The sequence below is a fragment of the Oxyura jamaicensis genome, chromosome 17 (assembly GCF_011077185.1).
Source record: "Oxyura jamaicensis isolate SHBP4307 breed ruddy duck chromosome 17, BPBGC_Ojam_1.0, whole genome shotgun sequence".
Taxonomy (NCBI): Eukaryota; Metazoa; Chordata; class Aves; order Anseriformes; family Anatidae; genus Oxyura; species Oxyura jamaicensis.
The window spans coordinates 10,641,225-10,651,194 of record NC_048909.1 but is presented as its reverse complement, the minus strand read 5'-3'; the positions used below and the strand labels follow the sequence as shown (position 1 = coordinate 10,651,194).

The 9,970-nt window shown below is 41.3% G+C and overlaps 2 protein-coding genes across 6 annotated transcripts in view; both read right to left on the bottom strand.

The window, feature by feature from the left end:
- GOLGA1 (golgin A1) overlaps nt 1-90 on the bottom strand; it is a 22,736-nt gene extending 22,646 nt beyond the window's left edge. The window contains exon 1 of the mRNA XM_035341464.1: nt 63-90. The gene's annotated coding sequence lies outside the window, so the exon portion shown is untranslated. The remainder of the gene's footprint in view (nt 1-62) is intronic.
- Nucleotides 91-1,639: 1,549 nt separating this feature from the next.
- The window catches only part of SCAI (suppressor of cancer cell invasion), a 30,324-nt gene continuing 21,993 nt past the window's right edge, over nt 1,640-9,970 (bottom strand). For 2 of the 5 annotated variants that reach the window (XM_035341469.1, XM_035341467.1), the window contains 4 exons: nt 8,860-8,932; nt 7,300-7,473; nt 7,005-7,105; nt 1,640-5,915 (listed from right to left, as the gene is read on the bottom strand). In XM_035341469.1, coding sequence (XP_035197360.1) covers nt 5,766-5,915; nt 7,005-7,105; nt 7,300-7,473; nt 8,860-8,932 — 498 coding nt within the window. In that variant the 3' untranslated portion in view covers nt 1,640-5,765. Of the gene's footprint in view, nt 5,916-7,004; nt 7,106-7,299; nt 7,474-8,859; nt 8,933-9,970 lie in introns of those variants that run through there. The other 3 variants (XR_004754943.1, XR_004754942.1, XM_035341468.1) reach the window with 2 other exon arrangements.

The following is a 9,970-nucleotide window of genomic DNA, read 5'->3' as shown; positions in this document are numbered from 1 at the left end:
CGGCTCGGCCCCTGCCCACAGCCGGGCCCGGCCTCCCCTCGGCCCCGGCCCGGCCCCGGCCCCGCTGCCCGCCCGCACCCGGTGCAGCAGCCGCCGCCAGGTAACGCACAAGCACTTGCCCCAGTTTCTTGAGAGCAAACCCGGCGGGGGACAGCGGCTGCCGGGCTGGCGCGGAGCGAGCTGCAGGCGGAGAAGCGGCGGGGCGCCTCGGGCTGAGCCCCGGCTGCTCCCTGGCGGCGTCCGCAGCCGCACAGCCACACCGAAACCACGGGCAGGAGGGGTTCTGGTGTTACAGGGGGTACTACGGGGGGTAGTACAGTGCTTGGCGATTTACAGAGCCCTGGCAAAGAAAGTCTGTTTGCTCCAAAAGAAGTTTATTTATATATCGTTATATTTTTAAAGTAAAATAATCTGTATTTTTTTTTTTTTTTACCAAAATATGATATACAGGCACATGGCTGTAAAATAACTTCAAACCAATTCACTATAAAATTACTTTGCGTAACAAATCGTCTGATTCTCAGAGGCAAAACGCTCCTTTTACCTTTGCGGGTGGACGGGCCGAGGCACAGCTCCTCGCTCCTCCTGCTTTGGCAGAGCCCTGCACGTCCCCCTGCCACCCGCACCTTCTGGTCCTGGCTGAGCCCAGGGCTGGGGCAAAGCAACTTCTGCTTTTTAGGCTGCACGATGCAGAATCCTGCTCCTAAGAAATCAGTTACAACTGGGGAGTGATAATAAACATATGCCAAAAGAAATCTGCAAAGTCACGGGGGCAGATATTCAAACCAGGCTTTTATTTGTGAACAAAGAGCTGCTGATAGATCTAGAAAGATCTCAATAGCTAAAGAACTCCGTTGGACCAGCAAGCAGCAGTTGAAATCTGCTCTAAACATGAAACCAGGATCTTTAGGAGAACATCTATGCATGCCCAGGGCAGCTGGCTCATTAATGTAGCAATCAGAATGCAGAGGCAGTCCTTGATTTTCCAAAAGATCTGTCAAATTCAGAAATCTCAAACTTAGTCTTTTCTGTCTTGGTAGAGGAATGGTTTAGTGTTAAAGTAGCTTTACTTTCCTTCTTGAATATAAAGCAGACAAATTTGATGTATTTCTTCCTGGTTCTATTTGCAGACAAACAAATTTGAAAGCACTTGCAATAGATTCGGTCACAGTAACAAAGTTGCTCTACAAGTCAAAGATACTAGAAAACGCAAGAGCCATCTCAGGAATATGCATTTTCTCTACTTCATCCTCTGCACCAGTATCCCTCACACTGAGGCTGACACCAGGCTCATGTCAGCAAGGTGTACAGAAGAGCTTCCAGCTCCGTACCTTGGCTTTTTCCCCTGCTGGTAGGATTCCCTTACTGTTACCATCTGCGGAGCTCCCTCAGTCACAGGAACTGCAGCAGCCACCACAGATCAGCTGCCGACACCTAAGCAGCCTCTGGGCCTGGAATGGGCAGGACTAAACGAGGGCTGTGCCTCTGCCATCATTAGTGATCTGTAGTAAGAACATCTACTGAGGAATCAAACGTAGCTAAAGATCTTACAAAAGAAGCCTCGAGAGGGGAAAAAAATGTTCAGACAGATTCCAAGCTTTTTTTTTTTTTTTTTTTTTTTTTTTTTTTTTTTTTTTTTAGCTTTCAGGAAAAAGCAGATTTCAGGCATAGCATGGAGTTACAGCGCAAGGAGGAAGGCAAAGCAGGGGGAGGCACTTCACAACAGCATGCCTGCGGATGAACGATGGAGCAATACTTCCATCCTTAGAAGGGAAGCCTGACCAAAGCTACTGAAGTTGTAGCTTTTGAAGATGATTACCTTACGTCTAATTCCCTTTCCTTATCTATTTCATATGGTCTTTAAAAGACATCTCTGCACATCTCCCTGTCTTGAGAGTTTTAATAAGTCACGACCTTACAGATACTGTTTTGACAAATCACCCCAAGTCCTGAAACTTTTCAAGAAAGCGCTCCAGGGAGCAACTCCAGTGCACACAGCCCGCAGAAGCTAGTGCTCCATTTAGCTGTGCATGGAGAAAATGATACATGACATCCCAAGAGTAGTTAAACACAGAGCTGTAAAGATTCATGACCCTCTCTTCCCCTCTCACTGTTATTCTGAGAAGTCAAACAGGGAAAAAACAGGAGGCAACAACACTAACCTAGATGTTCTAAAGCCAGTCTGAACAGAGGAGTAGGAATAGAGGTGCCTCCTGTGGAAGTAGGATTAATTTGAACGTATCACATGCAGTAAGTAGGGAGCCAGGCAGAAGTAGTCCGACACAGACATTCAGTACAGCTCACATTTTCCTCTCTTAGTATATTATTACATACAAAATTTACCCTTTTAGTTCAGTATTGCTTGGTGGCATAATCTTATCCACTAACATATGCAATATAGTTATATGTGAAGAAAGGGTTAATGAGACAAGAGGGAAGGCATTAGGCCTGAGAAGAAAAGGAACTGTTCTCACTTAAAAATGCTTCAGTCTTTCCTTCGCTTCCAGTGAGGACTGCTAGATACACAAACCAATTTTTTCTTCAGTACATACAAGCATACAAAGAGAAGGTACCTACAACCACAGCACACAGCACAGAGTAGCACAAGTTTAGAATGACTTAGTAAGTTCAAACAAGACAAGGAGGGAAAATAGCAATATTTTCATCTTGAAAGCAGTTGTTTTGGGCCAGAAGGGAGGGGGCTGGCTCAAAATCTAAGATCAGATACTCATCCTATCTACAGCTAGAGCAGACAGAAGGTATCAGCCTTTTTCTTACAATTTTGTACTCCTACTAACACAACAGCAGTAAAATCAGCATCTTTGAATACTCTTGTCAGCAGCAAACCTTCTGAAGCAAGGGTCAAGCAGGTAAGAAGAGAATGAGGGACTTCCAGAATGAATTTTTGACTTGGACAGTCAATGCTGTTAAGAAGTTCAACTTCTGAACTCATTTCCAAAGCCTTAAATTCTCCTCATGTATTCTAGCTTCTTCATCTTTGCTTTGTTTTTTATTTAAAAAAAGCGCGTTCTCCTCTGATTAGATCTATGTTGGTAACAAGCAAACAAAACCTCTTCTCAGGGCTGCACAGTGGATTAGAAGCCTCCCAGATCACAAGCAAGGACTCCTCGCTTCAGCCCAGCTAAAGTGAAGACTCGCAGTCTGCCAAGGCTTCCCCAGTCAGGTAACAGCATCCCACAGAGGGTCACCAGCCCACGCTGCTGGAATCATCACTCCCATGCTTACAATTAGCATACTATTGTCCAGATACACAGAGCCAAAATGAGAACAGCTTCATCAAAGCAAAAGCTAAAGCAAAACAAAAGCATTTGACTGGAAGGCAGTGGAGCTGGGGAAACCTGAATTCCCCTCTCCCGTGCAAGCTGAACACTGCTGGAGGAGGAACAGCAGCCGGGGTAACAGATGATGCGTATCTATCCCTTGCTGCTGCATTAAAGGCTTTCACTATTTTCAGCTTCCACGTACAATCCCACGTTTTAGTATCTGGGGACCTCCTACCAGAAGAAAAGGCAGATCATCAGCTTCACAGTTAAGAATCTATGAATCTAATCACCGTCAAACATACAGGAGTACTTGTTCCCCCTGCCTAACTGAGGCCTCCTGTACCTGAAATCAGATCTGAATTACTTCAAGAACCAAGTGCAAGTCCATGAAAACAGAGAATTACAACAGCAGAAGAGCAATAACCTTTACTACAAGCACAAATGATCTGGTATACTTCGTGGAATGCACCCAGAATGGCGTATGTGTGTATATATAAATTTTGTATATAGACATTGTACTGTTTCATACTTTTTAATACATATACAAGTACCTATACATATATACATATTTACAATTTACACCAGCCAGTAGATGTATGCGTATTGTACATATACACACAAACGCCTAGAATACACATGCACACACAAACACACACTCTTTAAAATAAACTCCACATTCCATGTAACAAAGTCCTGCCATAGTCCAAGAAGAGCAGCACCAAGTGATGGTGGGGGCAACATAATAGCTTCAAGACTGCTTAGAACAAACACGTTTTTTCTTTTTTAACACTTGGGAAATTAAAGAATGGGTTGCATCAGCTACAGCCCAGATACAGAGAACCCTCATACAAACTTCAACCTACACTCCAGCAATTCTTGCTATTCCATACTGCGCTCTCTTCAGCTGAATGAGCATCAGTCAGAGCTGATCTGCTGCCCTGCACTATGCCAGCTGAGTAGATCATACCTTGCATGACAGCACTACAAACAGGTCTACTGTAGTAACTATGGTAGTCACCAAATTCTGCATTTTTTGCCCAACAAAAACGGAGGCCTGGCTGGGGTTCAACATTAAAAGAACTGATCAGACTTGTTCTTTCACTGCCTTTCTAGTATATGGCACAGTGAACATTGGCTTATTTAACTAAAATATTTTCATTTCCTTCCCTCTGATCATGCCTTCACTGCCAGGAGTTGCAAGAGGTGCTCTAGCTTTGCAAAGAAGGCGGTACAGTCCAAACGACTCAGGCAAGGACTTTTCCCAGCAGTCAGAACAGCCTTCTCCAGCAAGTGCCTTTGCAGAGGCCACTGTACTTAACATACCAAGTCTGAGGGAGCCCACAGTTCTGCCAAACATAACTACAGCCCCCCAGTTTTACTGGTTCAAACAAAGGACCGAGATGCACTGATGGGCACTCAAAACACTAACAGGGCTTTATGGCAGCACCCGCTTTGTTTAACCTGTGAGAGGAGCACCAGCATCTCTCCTGGGGCACTGGGATCCAGCAGAGATTGGTCTGATAAATGAGTGACAGGAAGGGATTGTTTGTATTCAGTGCTTTTTGGGGCATTCTTTCAACTCCAACCAGGGACTAGTAATACTGTGGGAGCCTCACATTTCATCCACACAAAGAAAATAGGGTAACATACCTGCTGAAAATTTAAAGATTTCTGTTTAGTATCTCAAAATGAAGAATGCCCTCTCCTAGGAAATCATGGCAGCAATACAAATGGCAAGATGATCCTTACTACATTGAGAAAAGGGGGCTAGCTTTCTTAGTTTCTAATTTACTAACCTGCTAACCACCTACCCAGCCAGGCAGAGTGGAAATTGTGTTCTTGGTCAGCAGTACAAATTTATATATAAATTGGTGTGTCAAATTTAAAGGGAGCATTAATTTCTATACAACTTCATTTCAAACCTGCTGCCTCCGAGTACAACTTAATCTTCCACAGTTTTGTCTACTTACTCGCCTAAGACTGAAAAAATATATTTGTTATGAAGGACTCTGTATTATTGCTATTGTTGGTTTGCACTGTGTTGTTCCACCTTTACCATTTCAAATCCAGACTCTTTGGGGATAAAATATTGTGTGTTTTTTTTTCTTATTGATTTTTTCCAATTTCTTAAAATTTATATAAAAATAAAGAATTTCCACAAACGTGGGCTAAAGGTAACCAATAGTACGTATATGCTTAGGATCAGCTGTTGGAAATGTGGTTGATATCCACAAGACCACAAATAAACCTCTAGTGATTCTTTAGTTTAACATTTACAAGACATGAAAACTTCTGCTTATAAAATTGACCCCATACAGTATGGAACAGCTAACCTAACAGCTGTTTATTGTTACTTTTTAAAATAATGGTCCTAAGTTTAAAAATAAAATCAAGTACTTCCTTTTATGATTTTCACATTAGAAAACTGCACCATTCAAAATCTGTGGCCAGGGAAACCCCTTTGCAGTAAGACAGTTTCTTTTAATAGTCGTCGAGAGTGTTTTCCATGAAAACATTTCTAACATCCAGTATGGAAGCCAGCTCTAAAATGTGCTTTTGGAGGTGAGGGTTCTCCACTGTTTCATCTCTTGGCAGCTGAGGATAAGATTCTGGATAATTTCGTGTTTCCTGCTAGATGACAGTGAAAACAAAGAGAATCAGACATTCATTTACTTTTACAGCCTTTCAGAAGATTGCAAAAGGCCCGTTTCATGTAAGAGATACCCTCATCTGTTTAGCATGCCACAGAGGGAAAAGATTCTAGCAGAAATAAAGCTACTTTTAGTTTTCTTTTCCTATTGACTCAGAGATGGTTGTAGCTGCAATACAAATGCCCATTCATCTAAGATGGTTATTCATATGTTCAAAGAAGCTTTGCAAATAGAATAATAATTGAAAAAGGCTTGACATATACTTACCTACTCGGCTGGAGATCATTTCTTGAATTGTAGACATGTAAGCATCTCCACTGGGAGATTCATCTCATCCTAAAACAAGTATCTAAGACACGGGGGGCGAATCCATCCCCGCTCACAGATAACCTACTTTTCCCTGATACCAAGGAAGCCAAGGTAGATAACTTACGTTTGGAAAGCTACTGGACATCTGCGGTTAGATGAGAGGAATACTGCACCTTTCTGTGTTTTGACTTTCTTTTTTTTTTCTAATGTTTAAAATGGAGCAGGCAGTTTATATGCCAACAATTAGAAATAGAAAGTGGTGGAGATCCAGAAGTAGGACCTCACTGTTGGCACAGTACTAACCAACAGGGAGGGAAAATATCTTCTTGTTTAGTTTACTCGCTTAAACTTCAAACACTTTCAAACTCTATTTGTGCTAGAATACATTCCAGCAATAAAGTTCCATTACTCCCCACTTCCTCTTATACTCTTGTTTTACAGCTTTTTAGTTGCATAGAAATAATAATCTTGAATTATTAGGAGGAATTTTTCTATTAGACAAGGCTGTTTAGAGTGACATAAGTGAATCAGAAGGTGTCTGCTACTTATGTAGAAAAATAAGACTGAAGGAAGTCAAAGGCTTCATGCCTTTGGAGAGGTACAGAGGCACAAATTCAATACAAGCTGAAGTCATCAGCATGTGAGAATCAGCTGTCTTTCTGAGCTCACGATGATATGCTGAGCCATAAGACCCTTCCAACCTGCAGTTCTATATGCACTCAATTGTTGCTCTCACAAAGGGATAGAAATCCCTGCATACCCGGAAAATTTTGTGCATCCTCATAGTAGCCGAGCAGAAAATAAATCTTGTTAGAAGCAAACGAAGAAATTCATCCCCAAAAAATTGAAGAAAGGACTGATCTGCAAAGGAAGGCAACAAAGAAAAGCCCATTTAGAAAGACTTTAAAAACAGCAAAAGACTTGGAGGAAACCACCACAAATACTTGTGCATTCCTTTTATTCACTGTTCTGTCCCATGGAAAGGCTGGGCAAGAACAACCAGCATCTCCTCAAGCAGCATAGTAAGTCTTAGTTGTACATCTGTAGGCACGTACCTATGGAGCGGGAGTGGGTCAGCAGCTGGGCAATATCTCGATTGATTTTTCTAAGGTAGTCTTGACACTTCTCCCACAAACCTCTGCGCATGCTTGATAATCCAGAGACAAATAGGAATGCCATTAAAGGATTGTTCAGAAAGAGTGTGAAGAGGCTACCCCGCTGAGACTGATCTAAAAATCAATAGACAAAGAGATACATTTGGCACACGAAACAGAAAAGAGGTCCCTGCCACAGAACGGAGTCACTCACCCACTAAATTCTCTAGCAGAACTACTCCTTTGTGTTAGCTACACATATTCTGCTTTTGTGGAAGATCTGTTCTCAAGGTGATGCACATGACTAGCAATAAAGGCTCACTGGAGATGTGCATTAACACCAAGAAAAATGAGATTCTCCCATGAACGGTAGGAAGCCTGCGTCATCATTTTGTGCACACAACTTGAAAACAGAAGTTGTAACTGAAACAGCTTATGGAAGATACTGATTATAAACCCTAAGAGGAACTGTTAGTTAAACATGGACATTCTTATTCCACTCCCAGAACCAGACAGTTGAACCTATACAACCTCCCCAAAGTCTACACAGTTGCTCTTTTATCAGGCATCACAATAACTTGTCCATTTATTCTATGCAGTTCAACACAATATGCAGGGGTCCAAGCTTCAGCTCAATAAACTGAGAAGCCAAAAAAAGAAAGGTAATGCACTTCAGAAGATCGTGTTCCCAAACACTTCTTCCTCAGCAAGGCTTAATAACTCGCTTTGGTGCAAATCCTCCTTCTTCAGGACACAGACACACAGTCCTGCATGACAAAATGCCACACTGGCACAGGGGCTCTGTCAGGTTCAGCTAAGCAGTCTCTGCATGGCGCTCTAGTGCAGTGTGCCACACCTGCAGGACTGCAGCAAGACGTTCCTCACTGGTCAGAGACCACCATATAAGCATCTGGTATTCGATAAAGAATTAAGCTCTGTTTTTCAGAGTTTGTTTAAATGGGATTCCTTATTATAATTCCTTATTCCTTATTATTCCTTATTATATTTACTTTCTACTCAACTTTCACCTAAGTAACAGGACTAGTTCTACTATAAACCCACCTTCTCAGGCCATAACAATCCAAGCTTTCCTAAACTTACCCTCCAAAATCAGAACCAGATCTGAGAAGATTTTGCTCTGCATCTGGTATTTAAAAGCTGATACCTTAATTGACTCCGCCGACTTTCTAGTATTAATAAAACTACGCCAAGTACTAATAATAACAATGATAAACAGTAATACAATAATTAGAATCCCAACACTGAGCAGGCAATATTCTGAGTCTTCGTGTAGGAGCAACCTTGCCTTTTTAGCACTTGTTGAAGCTGTCTGTTGTTAGAGTAAGTTATTTGCCATAAACTTTATGTCAGTTCTATCATACTACTTTAAGAGTGTTAATCTGATTTAAGGGATAAATAATGATGAAAATATATCTTTTCCTGAAGAATCTACACTACACGTCTGAGATGGACAAATGACACAAGTGTAACTTGTTAGGAAATGCAATGTACTACACATACCTTGTAATGCTTTTGGATATGCTGTTGGAGAAAGCAAGCACACCAATGGTTGTCCAAACAAGTTTGTGAAATTCTGTAACAGATAAGAATTTTGAAGTATTGATTGTCACTCTGCTTGCTCTTGAATATTCAACAGGTCAAGGGTGCAAACACTATTCATGACAGAGAACGCGCTAATGCCTGTCGCAGTTAAGCATTGACAGTAAGGCTGACAAATTGACTTACTGCTAGAACACAGCACAGAAGGAATATAAACATCCTTAAATATGTAATGAGTTAATTCTCTCATTTTACTGCTATCGATAGCAGACCTATTTCATAGAAATATAGCTTTCAGTAGTAACACATTACTTGAAAAAATAAACAAACAAAAACCCAGCAATGTTCTGCAATAAAAATAAAAGTCAATGGTTTTCAGGTCAAAACAGATCTACTGTCTTTCTTCAATACCAACTGAACTATCCAGTCAAAGTGATTTCTTTACACTTTTGTGATTTCTTTACACTTTTCTTTCTGGTGAAACAGAAGAGATCAATGGAGAAAAGTTTTAAAATACATTTGCTTTAAAACAAGTAGGTCATGACCTTAACATCTGCTATACTAAAGTCTTATTGTAAAATAACCATTTCCTGGACCAGCATCTTAAATACTGCACAAGTGTCCTGTGGCACAGAAATTTCTCCAGAAACCTCAAAAGAAGCGTGTCTTGTTTCACCAAGTTACCTGGTAATAGTCCTACTATGTATCTAAGAGGTATGTTCATTGGTAATAATGATTACTAAGGAAAAAAACAAACATCTTTCATTTAGACAACCTCTCTGTATTACCTCTCATATCTCTTGTCAACAACAGCTTTCTTAAAACTGAAGAAGGAGTTTAAAACTTCAGGAGTCACTCAACATTGCCAGTTTGAACTGAATAGGCACTGGCAGGTCACACCTTCTCAAGCAACATACGTGCTTAGGACTCACTAACAGATTCACATGTTGAATTCAATCTTGTATCACACAGCTAGAGACGAAAGTAGATTTCCCATGCACTCCCTCAGTAAAAATAACAATGCTATTAAATGCTGCCTACAGCAAAACCAAGGGTCATTCATATCTCAAAA